At 33.5% G+C, this 18,577-nt stretch overlaps 1 protein-coding gene and 1 long non-coding RNA gene across 6 annotated transcripts in view; one reads left to right on the top strand and one right to left on the bottom strand.

Annotated features, from left to right (window-relative positions):
* LOC110019431 overlaps window positions 1-18,577 on the bottom strand; it is a 76,966-nt gene that overhangs the window by 30,072 nt on the left and 28,317 nt on the right. The window lies entirely within an intron of this gene.
* LOC110019429 (probable methyltransferase PMT26) overlaps window positions 72-18,577 on the top strand; it is a 21,632-nt gene continuing 3,126 nt past the window's right edge. For 2 of the 5 annotated variants that reach the window (XM_020717080.1, XM_020717083.1), the window contains exons 1-10: window positions 72-193; window positions 1,406-2,361; window positions 2,437-2,586; window positions 9,982-10,252; window positions 10,334-10,444; window positions 10,980-11,154; window positions 11,250-11,522; window positions 15,859-15,975; window positions 16,019-16,096; window positions 16,474-16,764. In XM_020717080.1, coding sequence (XP_020572739.1) covers window positions 1,435-2,361; window positions 2,437-2,586; window positions 9,982-10,252; window positions 10,334-10,444; window positions 10,980-11,154; window positions 11,250-11,522; window positions 15,859-15,975; window positions 16,019-16,096; window positions 16,474-16,702 — 2,331 coding nt within the window. In that variant the 5' untranslated portion in view covers window positions 72-193; window positions 1,406-1,434 and the 3' untranslated portion in view covers window positions 16,703-16,764. Of the gene's footprint in view, window positions 194-808; window positions 838-1,041; window positions 1,258-1,405; window positions 2,362-2,436; window positions 2,587-9,981; window positions 10,253-10,333; window positions 10,445-10,979; window positions 11,155-11,249; window positions 11,523-15,858; window positions 15,976-16,018; window positions 16,097-16,473; window positions 16,765-18,577 lie in introns of those variants that run through there. The other 3 variants (XM_020717082.1, XM_020717081.1, XM_020717084.1) reach the window with 3 other exon arrangements.

Below are 18,577 nucleotides of genomic sequence, written 5' to 3' on the forward strand. Positions count from 1 at the left end.
TCGCACACGAACTGTTTCGCGAACAACGAGCTTTTTTGACAGCCCTACGGCTCATACAACCCTATAAAATAATGCTATACATCATTCATATGGAAGGGACTCGTAAGATTCTCTCTGAATCTGGAGAATCTGAGTCGCTTTTCCGGCTGAACAGAAGCTTCATTCGAGCGATAGGCGCCTGAATCACTGCATTGTGCGTGTTCCGCTCGATTCATGCTTCTATTTTTGTTTGGGATTTTTCTTCATTCTCAGGGGATTTGATGCAGTCTCGGGAGATTTCTTAGTTTATTGTTTTCGGGAGCTTTTTTTCAGGATTATAGTTTTAGTTTTATTTGGATTTATTGCTTTGTTGAACTGTTTCTATTTCAAGTTCCTATTTGCAGAGAATTAGTGCAATGCGTTCTTTGGAGCGGTGCAGGGATGTGAGGGGTTCATTTTTTTTTCTTTAGCTTGAGTTCTTATATTGCTTATGTTACTATCATTTTGAGTTGAATTCTAGTTTTAGTTACTTGAATCTGTTGGCTTGCTGAATTATTTATGCTTCATGTTCGTATCGGCTGAGGATTTTAGTAATGCTTCGTTTGGAGTAGTAATTGGCATTTTTAGTTCTCACTGTTTTGATATAAATTGATATTTTTAATTGTTCATTCAATGAGTATTTTTGGATTGCTTCTGTATTGGATTTTCGTTTTAGTTAGTTGGATTTGTTTTCTTGCTGAAATATTTCTACTTAAAGTTCGTATCGGCTGAGAATTTGAGTAATGCGTCTTTTGGAGCAGTATTAGGGCATGTGGAGTCTCACTGATTTGCTCAAGAGATTCTGCTTCATTTTTTGCTGTAAGCATTTGGTATCTTTTTGCTAAAGAGTTGCAAGTTTTTGGAGAATATTTGGGATCGAGACGCATCATCTTGTTACCCTAATTGGTTTTGTTGGAGATATCCTTTTTTTTTAAATCTCCTTTTCATCTGAATTTTTTATTGCGGACAATTTGTTAGTTTAAATTATTTAGTAATTTCATCGTTCTTTTATGCCATTGATGGATGCTCAATTCAATGAATCGAATCAGTAAGAAAAAATTAGATCTACAACATTTAAGTTGCTGATCGAAGGATCTTTATTTGTCTTTCGCTAGTTCAAGTTTATGCTCTCTTTATCACATGGAACTAGTTAAATTTTTGGCGATGCTTCATTGATTTTTGCAGGCAGTGATGCCTTCTAAGGTTTATCGAATTCCAATGTAGATATGCTATAATTTGGTAGGCTATCTTTATTTCTTGTCTCTTTTCCTATTTGCTGCAACAAACACTTTTCAGCTCTATTTTATGCTCTGCAATATTGGATGTGATGAAAAGAGACTTGTAAACTATTTTCATGCTTACGCCCCTTTCCTTATATGCGCAACAGTTAGGTAAGGGACTTTTATATCTGCAAAAATGGCATTTGTGAGAAGTCCATGGATAGAAAGATTTTCTTCATCATCAGCTTGCTGGAGGGTGACCTTCATGTTATTTGTTGCTTTTGCTCTTGTTGGAGTTTGGATGTTCACTTCTTCAACTGTTGTGCCTCTAGAGATTTCTCCACAAGAAGCAAGTAAATTTGAGTTGAAAAAGCAACTTCCTCAGACTGATTCTAGGCCATCAGAGAATGGCTCTGGCAATGCTTTCACTGAGTCATACATGTCTACAGATCATAATTGGGATGATAGTCAAGCAGATAAATTTGGTGAGGCACAATCAGAAGGCAGTAAGATTGATGTGGGTAACCAGAGAGATGGCCAGGACAATGTCATAGGTGAAAATGTTGAGAGGAATGCCAGCCATATGGAAGACAAGACAATTGGTGATAAATCCAATAATGTCATGAAAAATGAAGAGCCCAATTTAAGCATGAATATTAATGAATTTAAAGATGGTGGGCTACAAGAAAATGATAAAAAAAATTCAAAGCAAAGCGAAAATAATGATCATGATGGAATGCTTAGTGAGAAGGATAATATTCGTACAGGGGATGTAACAAAGGATGAAGTGTTTCCTAATGTTTCCCAGTTAGAGCTTTTAAATGAGACCAATGCTCAGGTTGGAGCTTGGTCAACACAAGCTACTGAGTCAAGGAATGAGAAGGAACTGCAGGTGTCTTCTTCATGGAGCGAAGTTACCAAATACAATTGGAAACTATGTAACGTCACTGCTGAAGCAGACAATATTCCTTGTCTGGATAATGAGGAAGCAATAAAGAGACTGCCTACCACAAAGCATTATGAACATCGAGAGAGACATTGCCCCGAGGAGGCCCCAACCTGCCTTGTGCCGCTTCCAAATGGATATAGAGGGACAATTAAGTGGCCCAACAGCCGAGAGAAGGTATTTTCTTGCTTAATTTTTTGATTAATTTTTATCAAAATTAAATGTTAAACTCAGTTCGGTTGCCTGGAACAGATATGGTACTACAATATCCCTCATACGAAGCTTGTAGAGCTGAAGGGCCATCAAAACTGGGTAAAAGTTTCAGGAGAGTATCTGACATTTCCTGGCGGTGGAACTCAGTTCAAATTTGGTGCTTCTCGCTATATTGATATCATTCAGAAGGTTTTAGCCTAACTCCTTTTGTACAATCTAGTAGATGCTGAATGCCTATGATTATATATGTATATATATATATATATATATATATATAGTTATTTTTTATAATAAATAGTTGCACATTTCATAGTCCAAATTTGATTAAGTGCTAGTTCTAGGTGCTTACGTACCTTGACCATTTTGGATCAAACCATATGCAGCTTCAAACAAGGAAAATACATTTATGAATTTTGATAATATTTATGACGAAAAAGTTAGAAAATGCATATAGCGTCCAAGTGAAAGAGCACATGCATTGTTGAGCTCCACCAAGCATTGCGCCACAAATTAGATGTCTTAGAACACCATTGAATAACCATCATTATGATCTAAACTTAAATATACAACAACAACAACAAAAACAATAACAAACCTTTATCCCACTAAGTGGGGTTTGCTACATGCATCATTTTTCTCCATTGTGTCATATTTTCATTTAATTCTAATAAATTAAGATCATTTTTTATACACTATGCCCAAGTCTTTCTGGTCTACCTCTGCCTTTCTTAACATAAGCCAAGTCTAAAACATCTACTCTCCTAATCGGATCATCAGATGATATACGTTTAATGTGACTGAACCATCTAAGACGACTCTCTCTAATTTTGTCCTTAACTGGAGCTACACCAACCCTATCCTGGATATATTCATTTCGCATTTTTTCTCTAAGTGAAAAGTCACTCATCCACCTAATCATTCTCATCTCGACAACACTTAACTTAGTTTTATGCTTCTCTTTTAAAGATCAACATTCAGCGCCATAGAGTATTGCAGGTCTCACCACCATCTTATAAAATTTTCCTTTCAGTCTAAGCGGTACTTTTCTATCACATAATAGGCCTTAAGCATTCCTCCACTTCAACCAACCAACTTGAATTTTACTAATAACATCCCCATCTATATCACCATAACTTTGAACAATAGACCTGAGATATCTAAAATGTTCACACCTTTTAATAATATGATCACCCATAGTTACAATTCTGTCACTAGAGCTACTACTACTAAAATTACATTTCATGTATTCAGTTTTAGTTCTACTTAAAGGAAGGCCTTTAGACTCCACTGTAGACCTCCATAATTCAAGTTTTTTCCTATGCTATCTCTCTCGTCTTATCCAAGAGAAGGATATCATCAACAAAATGCATACACCAAAATACATCCTCCTATAAATGTCTAGTATGAGTATCCATAACTAAAACAAAAAGATATGGGTTTAAATTTGACCCCTGATCTAATCCAATAGGAATAGGAAAATATTTGGTCAATCCTCCTTCTGTTTGAGCACAACTAATAACTCTAGTATACATATCTTTAATGACTTGAATATAAGTCATATCAACACCTTTCTTTTCAAGAACTCTCCAAAGGATATCTCTTGTAATCTTATCTTAAGCTTTTCTAAATTAATAAAAATTATTTGTAGATCCTCTTTATTATCTCTGAACTTCTTCATCAAACTGTCTGACATAAATCCAAATTGATTATGAGAAATCTTTGTAATACGTCTTAACCCATGTTCAATTACCCCCTCCCATAATTTTAAAGTTTGACACATCAACTTAATTCTCTATAATTTGCACATTTGTGCATCCCCTTTATTCTTAAAAATGGGGATCAAAATACTCTTCCTCCACTCCTCATGCATCCTTTTAGTTTTTAAAATAAAATTAAAGAGTTTATTAAGCCAAGAAACTCCCAAATCTTCTATATATTTCCACACTTCAATTGAGCCACACTTCAATTGAGATATTATCAATTGAGATATTATCAGGTCCTACAGACTTTCCACCTTTGATTTTTTTAAAGCCTTATAAACTTCTTTTTTACTAATGCGACGATAAAAATAAAACATATTATTATTATTAACGATATTAAAATCACTAAGCTCGATTGTATTTTCTGAAATTTCATTAGAAAGTTTATCAAAATAACTCACCCATCTATGTTGAATATCCTTTTCTAAGAAAAACACTTTTGGATTTTCATCTTTAATACACTTTACTTGAGTTAAATCTTTATTTTTCTTTTCTCTTTGTTTGGCTAGTTTATATATATAATCCATTATAAAGATCACTAAAAGTGAAATTTTTAACATCACAGATTATTCTCTTAGTTTCCTTACAAACCATTTGATATTTTTCTCATTTCTCTAAGCTTTTATATTTAAACCAATTTTTATAACATAACTTCTTTATAACTTTTTATATTTTATATTTTTTTGCATATTATTATTCCACACCAACTATTTTTATTTATAGAAACTTTTTCTTTTGGTTTTTCAAGTACATCTTTTGTCACTTGTTTAATAGTGTTTGTTATTTTATCCCACATATAATTTGCTTCTTTATGAACATTCAAAATCTTGAAATTTTAAATTTTACTTATAAAAATAATTTTATTTATATCTTTTAGTTAACCTCTTTTAATTCTACAAAAATGATTCTTAGTATTCTTTATTTTAGAATTATTCATCTTAAAATTTGCTGCCTACCAAATCTTGAAGTTAGAGTGGTCAGATCGTGATTGACCATTGCTATTGTCAAGACATATCGGGTTCTGACTCTGGTCTCTCTTATGCGCTCATAATCCTCATGGAAAAGTAAAACCAAATGATAATTAGCACTTTACATAAGACTATAAGTAAATTAAAGAATTAAAATAAAATAATATTTTACTTATATGAACTTGTTTAGATCAGGCCCCAAACGCCGATGTGTCCAGACATGCAACTCTACAACAGTGGTCTCCTTTCAAGCCTCTGTCGCTATTAACGTATAAAAAGAAGTATTATCAGTAAATTAAATGAATTGTTTTGTATTGAATGAATCTTACTAACTTTCTCAGATAGTCGGTATGCGGGACCGAGTTTCCATTGTGTAACCTTGAACCCATGACCCCACCATTGGCTGCTCAATTCTACTGGGTCGTCTCCCTCTTCCTGACATACACACAAATGAAGACATTCTAAATATATGTGTAATTGTACTGGGACATTTACAAACATACCACCCAATTCTTAACACACACACACACACACACACACACACACCCCTATATATACACATGTACATGTATGTGTGTGTGTATTTACATTTATATCACCCAAATTATTCATATTACATAAAAACACCAAATTAATAAGATATCCTAAATTTATGTGCAAATGTATTGGGGTATTTACACACACACACATAGAGACGCATATACATCTATACATACACACACATCTATAGACACACACTTATACATGTATACACACACACTAATACATATGTACATATACATACGCTTGTGCGCACACAAAATTAAAGGGGGAATTTACATACCTACCACCCAAATTCTTATGTATTTACTAGGCTAACACACACACACACACACACACATATATGTATAAGCAAATGAGGCTTTTACATGCATATCACCCATTTCTTATGTATTTAAAATTTTAAAACCTAATTTTTACACCAAATCTTTCTTTTACGTACATGCCTCCCAATTCATATATATTTTCATATGTCAAAAACTAAACATCATCAATGCATTTACATTGACACCACTCAAAACACTCACATAACCCTAAATCCTAAACGACAAAAATCGGTGATGAAAAATAAAAGAAACTCGGGAGAGATAAAAAAACAATGATCATTTGGGATTGAACAGATTCACCTGAGTCAAACTACTAGCCGTGAGGCTGTCGAAGGTGAAGAACTGTTGCAAGCATCACTGAAGAGGAGAGTATAGTTGAGAGTTTTCGAAGCCCTAATATCGCTCGAGTGTAAGAGAGAAATTAGAGAAGAGTGCGAATGATGGTTTGACGGGGATCATATTAGGTTTAAAAAAGCTAGCGTCAGATTACCAGTTGGAATTTCCTCTATAAAAATTCTTCGATGGAAGTTTCTGCAAGTAATCCGCCGCTACTAAGTGAATTACATTGCGGAGCAAACTTCACTCGCGTTCTCCGCCGTTAACTTAGTGCGGTGGAAATTTCTGCCGCAAAATCAAACGCTAAATATGCCTGTAGCAATTCTAGCCACAAAAAGTACATCGAAAAAAAATCAGCCGGTAATTAGTTGTTTTTTCGTTGTGAATAAAAGCAATGGAAATAAAAAAATAATAGATCTCCTAATCAACTCGCTTCCATAATCAATCAAAGCACAACCATGTCATTTCCAAATTTGAAGCTAACAGTTACAAGAAGTTGCATCCCAATAAACCATTCTTGCCACTACATCATCATATTAGCCATAACAAAATTTAAGGGTAATGAAGTTACTAGTCAATGGACTTCAAACAAAATTTACATGCAATCAAAAGAGGTTTAGAGAGATTAAATAATAAAAACCAACCAAGTATGACCCTCGCGAATCCAATGTCCAACGCAATGGTTCAAGACATATCTGTAGGGCATCACCAAAATGGGAAGCATTAATCTTCCTGCTACCAACCATAGAATAATCTTAAAACTACAGGACTCTAATTGAGCCCATCTTAATAAGTATGAATTGCATCTCAATACGACTTCCATCGTATTCTTGTATCGATTAGTTTGAAAGAAACATGAGGAAACATTAAACTAACATAGAACAAATGACATATAAATGTCCTGCTTACGTGAGATGGACAAGGAGCATTACTCTTGCTCTAGACGAACAAGAGATGAAAATTTCGTCCCTTGAAAGCTGTTGTGGGACTTTCCAAGCAGTTCACTGCTGTTAGGTCTTGTCGGGCCAAATTTTTATGTTATTTGAATTAGAGCTAGGGTTATTTTTTCTTGGGAATTATTTATAGGTTGTGATTTTCTAGTTTTGAGAATTTTTGTTTGGTTTATTTTACTTGGAGATTTCTTTCTCCCTGTTTTTTCTATTGGAGTGCTATATGCTTTGATTTCTCTCAGGTGGTGTTGTTGTAACCTAATTGGATTGAGCTGTTGATCTCTCTCGGAAGTTCGATGGCTTCTCCCCCACTCTGAAAGAGCTGCTAAATGATGTTTGACAGCAGAACCCCGTTGTTTACACATAACCGGTGTCACGAGTTGGTTTGATAGCTTAGAATTGATCAAGTCAGGAATTACGGTCAGAAGACATTAACATTTCATTTACTTTCCACAAATTTTCATAAATTCTAAAAAGATCTACAAAGAATTCACAATGTACATTAAATATAAATTTAAATCATACATAAGCAATAATAAAATTTGCAAGTGAAACAATACAATAATTATAACCACAAAATACAACATAATACTTATCAACTGCAGTTCTTCTATAAACTAAATCCCTTTTGTTAGATTTATCAAATTTGAGTTTTTCCTATAAGAAACAATTAAATTAAAAAATAAATTTTTACGATATAGTGAGCAATATTAATCTTATAATACATTAAATTAATATGTAAATACTATGTGTGAATGATTAAAAGAAATGTAGTTCATTTTTAATTTAAACCTTCCTGTTTTAATTTAAGTATTTACGTTTTTTAATCTTTTTAAGAAGTCATATCATGATTACTGTCATATTCGAAAGTATTTTCAAAATTTTGCACCAAAGATACATCTTTATCATTTATCTTTTTTTTTTTTGCACACGAGTACACACAGCCTTTGACTGTATCATTTGGGTTTCCTGATATTAATTATTTAAATTAATAAGAAATTTTTAATTAATAAATTCTTAACTTTTTTGAAAGATTGTTAAATTGTATGATCATTTTCTTGAATATAATTGAGACTATGAAAACTTTAAATTTTATTTAGCGTGAATAAAAATAGCTATTAATAAAAAAGCATTTTATTATTTATATTTTCTTTAATTTTAAAATGTTTCAAAATAGTATGCTTTAATAAAATTTTTTTTTCCAAATGTTCCAAATAAAAAAAAAAATTAAAATTTTTATGATATAGATTTAATTTCATATAAACATTTAAAAAACTAAAAAAATTGCTGAGGAACAAATTGTGCATGTAGTTGGCAAATTTTTTCTTTTTATTTTTTATTTATATTTTTTGCTAATTTAATTATTTTTGATGTTTCATTTAAAAAAACCCTAATCATTATTATTATTTTTTAAGCTAACACATACTCAAATGTGTTTGATGTTGAACTCAAGACTTTGTGGTTGGAGACAATGTGGCCCAGTAGGCCAAGTGGGCTGCAAATAATATTTATTAGTTAAGTAGTCCTACTATCATTAGGAATTCTCAATTGCTTATAAAAAATGTGTCATTCATATTCTTAGTAACTTCTGTATAACTTCAACACATTTTGTTCTCACCGCAACCAAATTAAATCTCATGTAGTGGATCATATGCCATTAAAAAAATTATTCATTGTGCTTTATACTTTCAATCACTAAGTACAAATGTGATCTCCATAATATACCTTCTTGCCATAAAAACTAATCATTTCTTTGATGTCAATATGATTTTGTGAACTTAAATTCTAAGACTCTCTTGTAAACTCATCGTTACTTCACTTCTAACTATCCCAATCTTAAAAACCTTTTTAGTTCTAAAATATTGATGTTAAAATGTATTTTCTCAAATTATTTGGAATGTACTTTTTCTCGATGTGTTGATTTAAAAAATTGATTAAGAAAGCAATAACAACGTTTATAACCCTCCATAGCTCCAATAGGTGTCTTGTTGGACATGCAACTTATCTTTATGCATCTTTCTTGAAGCTACAAGTTTTGTATTAATCTATAATATACTTGATGATTCTTGTTAATTTGTTTTATTAAAAGGTTGTTTTCTTAAAACTCTAATTTAACCATTTATAAAAAAATACTTTCATTTTTTTAACTTGTGTACTCATGATTCTTGTACTTTCTCACTATGTCATTTCTTACATAGGATTTATTTTCAGGCTTCAACACACATGCATTTGAAACTGAATGAATATTTGCCTTCGGTAATTTTTTATCATGGCTGTTTTATTTTTTTCCTTCCATAATACCTGTCTATTGTATTAATTAATAATCATTTTGTAACATTGGTTTTACTTTTTTTTTTTTTCAAAAAATTTTTAGCTCAAATAATTTAGCTCAAATAAAAAATAAGCTCACAATATTTATTTTTTTCCACATCAGGAGCACGTATGTTTACTGTAATAACCCTTTGTTTATGGTCTCATTTTAACACCTGTTGCATATGATTTATTTTCGACTATCCTGTTTTTTTATGCCTATTTTTTTATAAAACTATTTACTCTTCCCTACATTAAGTTCAATTCGGCTTTTAACTTCCAATTTTCCTCTCATATGTAGAAAGATTAGAACTTCTCGCTTTTATAGCTATATAATTATGATAGGTAATATCTAGTCTCGTGCATGGCTTCAACATCATTATTTTTTTTGTAGTCATTTCCTGTTATAGCATGGGGATCTCGCAGCGGAGTCATTCTGCATGTTGGTTGTGGAGTTGCAGGCTTTGGAGGATCTCTGTTTGATAAAGACGTGCTAACCATGTCTTTTGCTCCTAAAGATGAACATGAAGCACAAGTGCAATTTGCCCTCGAAAGAGGAATTCCAGCAATATTAGCAGTTATGGGCACCAAGAGGCTTCCATTCCCTGGCATGGTTTTTGATGTTATTCATTGTGCTCGTTGTAGAGTGCCATGGCATATTGAAGGTATTTTGGTTCTTTGATTCATGGAATATTTTGAATTACCAAGTGTTTTGTAGGTTGCATGCTTAAGGAGGTATGTTGTAGGTGGCATGCTTTTGTTGGAGTTGAATCGATTATTAAGACCAGGTGGTTTCTTTATATGGTCTGCTACGCCCGTTTACCGAAAGACGGTAGAAGACATTGGGATCTGGAAAGGTAAATTTTTATTATGTGTTAGCTCCTTGATTCTATGCGTGGGAAAAAAAATATCTTTGCATTGATAAGTTTAACATTTTGGGGGCATATTTCTGAATTTTCCTTGGGCTTTCTTAGGTAACTTTTAATCGTATAAACTTTTCAGTTAAAATTTATTCACTCAGATTATGAGCACCAAGAAACATTTCCTTGTTTGATCTTTGTAATCGATCATCCCAGAATATGATCCTTTGAAATTGACTGAAATGATTGAATAAAATAATATTGCTTTAAATTAGAAACTTTCTTGTTTTTTTTGTATCCGCTTGAAGGGATACCTTGACATTTAACTATTGATTGTCATATAATTCTTATTTTTGCAAGCGTTTAGCTTGGCTGCAATTTTGATTTGGTCCGTCACTCCAAATAGGGATTAACCTGTTGATGGGAAGTATTCATCAACTATTATTTGCACTATGAAAAAATGGGCTTAGATTTAGGCATTATGCCAAGATGTGTGAACTAATTTTTTTTTTCTTTTGCGAACTGTTACCAGCTATGTTCGAGTTGACAAAGATGATGTGTTGGGAAATGGTGAGCAAATCAAAGGATTCTGTTAATAAAGTTGGTCTAGTCATCTTTAGAAAGCCTTCAAACAATGAATGCTATGAGCAAAGAGTGGTAAACACACCTCCTATTTGCCAAGAATCTGATGATCTGAATGCTTCTTGGTATGGTGTTTCCAGTGCACACTGTTCCGTGAAAAGTAAATTCATTTTTTTATTTGAAATGTAAAAATTGTTAATTTATGTTGTATGGTTTATAGGAATGTTTCTTTGCAAGCATGCATGCACAGGTTACCTGTGCATCCTGTTCTACGTGGTTTTGGTTGGCCAGATAAGTGGCCATCAAGGCTTGAAAGAGCACCTTATTGGCTGGACAAGGCTCAGGTTGGGATTTATGGCAAACCTGCTCCTGAAGACTTTCAAACAGACTTTCAGCACTGGAAACGTGTTGTAAGCAAGTCATACCTGAATGGAATTGGAATCAATTGGTCCACCGTAAGGAATATCATGGATATGAGATCTGTGTATGGAGGGTAAGAAATCATCAAATTTATCTTGTTGACTTACTGACTTATTTTTGAAAGACAACTTGAGGAAAAAAATCCATATTTGGACAATTTTCATTTATTAAATTTGTTGCATGCTAGAGGTTGAGTTGTGTGTGTGAGAGAGAGAGAGAGAGAGAGAGAGAGAGAGAGAGAGAAAATATTTGATTGCCTTATATATGTATAGCATCTCACACTTACTAGAAAAGTTTAGAGAGTTGGGGATTTTTTATGTGAAGAATTTAGAAGGTAAGCACTTTTACTAGTCGAAAATATTATTTGGAATAAGTTATAATATGCCTGTCTTCTCTCAAATAGAAGGAAGTGTCATTAATCATTAAATATAACTGAAATTTAGATGTTACTGGTATATTCTCCGTTTTAGAACACAATAGAACTGGTGAGTTAGATGGAGGTGACTACATTAGTCCTATTCTTAGAAACGAATGTGCATTGGCATTAAGAAGATCGATGAGATTTAACAGAAAAGTCATGGAAATCATTAAAGGCAGTCATATAGGACCTTCCATGGAGTAAGAGATGTTTGATCTGAATAATGAGGTGATGCTGGAAGATCATAGAGGTGATTAAATTTATTAGGAATGGCCCAACTTTTTGAAAAAGAAGGAAGCAAGACTTGAAAGTAATAGTGGAGTGGCATTGAAAGGTCATGTGGGTTGCCGGAGATGGCTTGATTGGTAGAAATGACAAGACTAGAAGGCATCAATAGAGCAGTGTTGGAAGGTCTAGTGGCCACTAGAGGTGATAAGATGAGTTCTCCCCTTGAGGTGGAAGATATCATGCTATAAAAGTGGCCAATGGAGCAATGTGGGAAGGTTGTGGAGGCCACTTGAGATGATCCTCTTCCGAAGCTACTGATGCATTATCTAGAGTAGGCAGGCAAATTGGACTTAAAGAGTAACCTTGGGTTTGTGGTGGCTAGAGGCAGTAGGGATGGTCATTCTTTGTAAATGAGGGTAGATTGTTTATTAGAAGTCAACATGCGATATAAAATTTAGGGGAAACTTGAGCAGGGATGTTATTGAAATTGTCAGGAGATTTCAGGTTGGCGGGCATCTAGAGTCCACAAGTGATTAGAGTTGACCTGAAACCTATAATTAGTAAGTGATTGTAGGCAGTCAGCTTAGTTGTTCTATTGAAAGGGAGATTAGGTGATTAGAAGTTAATTGATGGTGGTGGGTGACCATTGGCGTTTAGGAGTGCCTGAAATCACATGAGGCCAGCTGTTGGGCAATTCAGGAGTCGCGTGATGAAGAGCATCAGGTAGTGATAGGCATGGAGTGAGAATGGTGTCAAGTAGTGAAAGGCATTATGTGGCGATAGGAATCAGATGGTGGGTGTCAACTAAGCATCATGCAATCGTGGGCATCAAGCGATGTTGTGAGTTGTGATGGCCCTTTTTCTAGGAGGAGGAACTATGTGATTTGGACATGGAAAACAAGGTTGGATAATGGAAATCCAGAAATATGCAATAGAAACTTCAGTCGAAAATCAGAGCTTTGGATTTTTCTACACATCCAAGCCTTTTGATAATTGGTAAAGGCATGATGAGTGAAAACAAAGACAGCTAAATAACACTCCCAGCAGAGCTAAGTGTAAGAACTGAATTTTTTCTTTCCTCCCGCTATCTCCGTCCCTCCTTCAATTGCGTGATTCACACAATCTTGTGCAGACCACATGAATCGCATAGCGCTTCCACCATCTTCACGATCGAGCTCCAGTAATTAGGCAAGATTTTCTTTCCTTTTTTTTTCTCTAACTTTTGTGCTTTGTTTTTGCACTGTTTTCCTTATTGAATTCCCATGATTTCTCCTTACCATATTTTGCCGCAAGAACCGACTTTCCTTCTTTCGTTTCGCACCGCCTTCCATCCCAATTTAAAGAGGGCGAGGCTATGGCATCGACAACTCAACTGATCTCCCTTTTACAACTGCTATACCTAGCCAATCAAGCCTCTCACCTCCTTCTCGATGTTTTGACAGCCTCCGCCTCCCTCACCTTCTTATTTCTTCAACTCTGTAGCTGCCGTCCTCATCAATGGTCAGATACTTATTGTTGCCAAGACCTGTGGTGTGCTCCCTCTTTATTATTATTTTTTTGCTCATCTCTCTTCTAATAATGTGGTTATTCAATTTGAAATAAATTGAATTCACAGTTTTCACTTTTGCTTGGTAATCCTCAAGCTAGGCTAAGGTTAATTTTAATCGATCCCCACACCTAATTAACTTAATAAATAAATAATTTTAATACATTTATGTGCATAATTAACTTTTGGGAGTCCGACTTAAATAAGATCTACTAGTCAATGCTATTGCATTGTTAGCCTTGAGATAAAGAATTGCTCTTTATTATGGGATAACCATATGCTTCCTAGTTAGGAGCATTATCATTTCCATTTGTATTAGATTCCTAGCTATTTGAAGGTTTTTCAATCCCACTTTTTAAATTATGATGAATTGCATAAGTAATTAATCTTGCTTTATCGTTGCATTAACTCTTGTTTAATTACCCATGGTTTGTATTTTCATTACTTATTATTTTTTTATAATTTTGGTGTTTTAAATTTCAATATTGCAATTTTATAATAGTGCATAAAATTGTTGGATATATTGTTGTTATATTCATGTGATTTAATTGTGGTGCAAAATATATGCATAATATTAATATTATTGTGTCGGTATTAGACTCTTATGACTAGTTGGACAAACCTGTTCTCAGAGAAATCATTTGATTTTCATGAGATTGATACCTATCTTTCCTTATTTAGGGTGTCATAGAAAACAGATCACACACACACACCTGCATCGCGCTTCTATATTTCTGATAGTGTTAAAATATTGATAAGTTCTATATGTATAAATACACTTGATATTGTTGAATATTAACATTTCCTTTGAAGTGCATGATTTAAATCACTTATATTCATGATCATAAATATTTGATACTTTTGTTGTAAATTTTATTATGCATAAATTAAATTGTCCATTTTATTATTCATAATGCATTTGCCATTTATTTTATTGATTATGATTTAAGAAATAATAATTATTTATTGAGTTTGATTTTCAAACTCGTTGAATTTTTATAGCAGATTGCACTCAGTCACTTGGAGGAACTTCTCCACGAGCAAATTTTTCAGCTTTAGATTTACCTTTAAGTATTTTCATTTTTGCATTAGTTATTATATATATATATATATACAAAATTTTATGAAAATTTACAAACAAAACGTCCGTCTCATATGCAACAAGCGTCAATCATATCATTTGAGTTATTTATCCCATTTGTATGTATAATTGAGTTGCATAAAGAAATTAAGCTCCAAAGTTCTCTGCTTAAAACTACTTAAAATTTCCATCTATACATGTTTATACTTATGTGTAAATGAATGCATGAACTTACGTTCTCATTTTCTTGTATAACAAAAAAGGTTCATGAATTTTTCTGCCAAGATTCCCAGACTTCACTGTAATCTTATCACCTGCATTAGAATTGCTGCAAGAGAAAATCTAACATACACGCTCCCTTTTTATAACCCCCTTTTACTTAGTGTAGCACAAAATATGGTTAAAAGACGATCAATTATTAGCGAGGGATTCCTACACTCTATAGCAGTTATATTCTAGGATGCTATGTGCTCTCAATACTGTCACCGCCAATTGCTTACGAAGTCACAGCATGACTGACAACTCAATTCTGTAAAAGCCACAAACATATTGAAATTCTATATTTATAGAAGTGCAACAGAAACTGAAACAATTGGTTGCAAATAATTCTTTTGGTTGATATTCATGTGCTTTTTAGTGCCTTCAATTTTTTTTTTTGTCAGGTAAGCATCATATCTTTCAGTTGAATGCTATAGTGGATGATAGCTCACAAAAAAAGAAAAAAAAAACTGCATTTCCTGCTGCCTATTGTTTTTTATTTGGGAAATTTACATCTACACGACAGAATTCTTATGTATGTACACATCCAATGCCCAAAGTTTGATATTACACTCGAGCATTTTGGTATCATGATCCTATTAATGAAAATGTGTATTTTTCTTTCGAAAATATAACGATGGTGATACTTTTGATGTGATGTTAACAATTTGCGTGATATGCATGTAAATATGAATGTTTAGTTGTTAGATATGTAAAAACATAAGCATTTTTGTGGCATGTACGTAAATGCCCCTTTTTATTTCAATATTCAGGAGTAATGCAAGTGGTCATCGCCTATTAGTGTTTGATGCAGACCCCATAGCGTTTAATCCACTCGGCTACCTTTTAATACCTTTTTTTTTTTATGGTTTTTTTAGCTTTGCTGCAGCGTTACGTGACCTACCGGTGTGGGTGATGAATGTAGTCCCAATCGATTTCCCAGACACACTTCCCATTATTTATGAGCGCGGCCTTTTTGGGATGTATCATGATTGGTGTGAATCATTTTTGTGGCCTTTTTGGGATGTATCATGATTGGTGTGAATCATTCAGCACTTATCCAAGAACTTATGATCTTCTCCATGCTGACCATTTATTTTCAAGGCTTAAAACAAGGTTTGATTTCCATATATTTTTATATCTAATATTTAACATCTATTTTTTATATTTATTTATAAAACACACTAGTATCTAAATGACATCAAAAGATACAACTGAAAATATGCATATCACTTATAAATAAGTTAACATTAATAATATTTTTTTATCAAATTTAATATAAGATGTAATAAAATGTAAAAGTTTAGATATCAGATATATAAATGCTTGAGAATTCAGTGGTATATATGTATATGTGTACATACTGGAATAATTTTGATCCCTCCATTTAACACCCCAAAACAAGTGTGTCCATAAGAGCATTTATGCATATTGTTTCTTTGTGGCAATTGATATATTTCTCTAATTTTATTCTGCTATGATAATCTCACAAGGTGCAAGCTGTTATCTGTGATCGTCGAGGTGGACCGAATACTGAGACCTGAAGGGTTTCTGATTGTTAGGGACGACATGCAAACAATACAAGAAATTGAAAACATTCTAAAATCTCTCCACTGGGACATTAGACTGAGCTACTCAAAGGAGACTGAGAGTTTGCTTTGTATGCAGAAGAAAATGTGGCGTCCACAGGAAATAGAGGCAAAAAGTGCTTCTATTTCATAGCTAAAGAGTCACAGAATTTGGATGCATTTATGCTTCTTTTTGTTCAACTTATCGGCCTGCAGGTTAGTTTTTTATTTCAATATTTTTATTGTTATAAAATGATTTTTTTTCTTAGTTAATTTGGTGGTAATCATAGTTTGTTGAGATAATTTATAGTTAATCGGTTGCTTCTGTGATCCTTTGGTCCAACCTGAATCGAGTTTTTAAAATGTTTCCATTTTTTAGTAGATTTAATGTCCATGCCGCAGGAAAACTGCCTGTAATATACGATTTTGGGGTGTCAACCATACACTCGACATTAAGAGCTGTCGCTAGCAGAACTCGAAAATTTTGTTATATTCTGGGTTTGGACCGCAGGTCAACCCAAATATAATGACTTGATTCTTTGTTGAATATTTTCTTATGAAAAACATTTTTGGGGCGGATTTACATACATAGCACTCAAAACTATTAATATTAAGTATCTCACATCTAAACTTCAGTATTTACATCCCAAGCACCTAAAATATTTATATGACAATAAAATTAACACCCACCATTAACAACAATTAACACCGTTATCAGAGGGAGGCAGAATGAGTAGAAAGATGGGAGTTTTGGAGGTCTTTGTACGCCACGTTACTGTCACCCTCGAACTAAACATCGTCGAATCGAACACCACGACCCCGTCATTGCTGATCTGAATGCTGCGATCCAGTCGCCGCCGAACTGAATGTCACAATCCCATAGCCGCATAATCAATGGAGAAGAACGATGGGAGTTTCAGAGGACTTTCTACGCCGCAATCCCGTAGCTGCCGAACTGAAGGAGGAGAATGATGGTAGTTTTAGAGGTCTTTGTATGCTGCGATCCCTTCTCCACCGATCCTATGCCGTCACGATCCGACTCGGAACTTGGAATTAACCTAGTCGAGAACATATGGTCGGACGGTGAGAATTAAATTATCTATATTCATTTGTCATTTAACAAATAAAAAAACCACTAATCAAATTAAATAAAAATAATATATTTAAATTTACGTCGGTAATAGTTGTCTGTATCTTCTATAAACATTATTTCTTCTATCTTTCATTTTTTAATCACTTAAATTAATTTGAAAAATTACTTTAGAAATAACAAATAACTAAATAAGCCAGTGAATACTTATATTTTTGAACCATAGTAATACAATGAAAAAAAAAAATAATATGCATGTTAGTTAAATTATTAATAAATCAATATAAATAATTGATGTTATTCCATGAATCCTACTATATCAAAAACATATCAATATCATTTTCTATCTGTATAACTGTCATAGGAGCACCGTCTAAAAATTTATACCACTTAAAATATCAATATATTTTTTCATTTATGTGCACAAATACCTTAGCATTTGCCTACTAGTATCATAAAAAGGTGATTTCATCATATTCAGTCATGCATATATAAACATTATATCATAATTATTATTTACTAAAAATATATTTCATTTCTATTTACATATCAGACAATATAGCTATAAATCATTCAAATGATAATTTAAATAATGTTGTGCACACATATCATTCTTACAATATGAATAAAAGCTCACTAGAATTCAAAATCTCCCAAAAGAGCCCTTATGGGTGGTGGGCAGCCCAGGACTTAAATACTGTTTTTCGGCCCTACACCTAGCCGATGTGGGATTATTTGTCCATGACATTCTCCTCCACCCAATCACGTGACGCCCTCGTCACGGATCGACTCCACCGAGGGTCTCACTGGACCATGGAGAGTCCACACACCTGACTATTTGTTCTTGACATTCTCCTCCACCCAATCACGTGACGCAGGGCGTCACTTATCGGCTCCACCGAGGGCCCCACTGGACCATGGAGAGACCACACACACGAC

The sequence above is a fragment of the Phalaenopsis equestris genome, unplaced genomic scaffold (assembly GCF_001263595.1).
Source record: "Phalaenopsis equestris unplaced genomic scaffold, ASM126359v1 Scaffold000055, whole genome shotgun sequence".
NCBI lineage: Eukaryota > Viridiplantae > Streptophyta > Magnoliopsida > Asparagales > Orchidaceae > Phalaenopsis > Phalaenopsis equestris.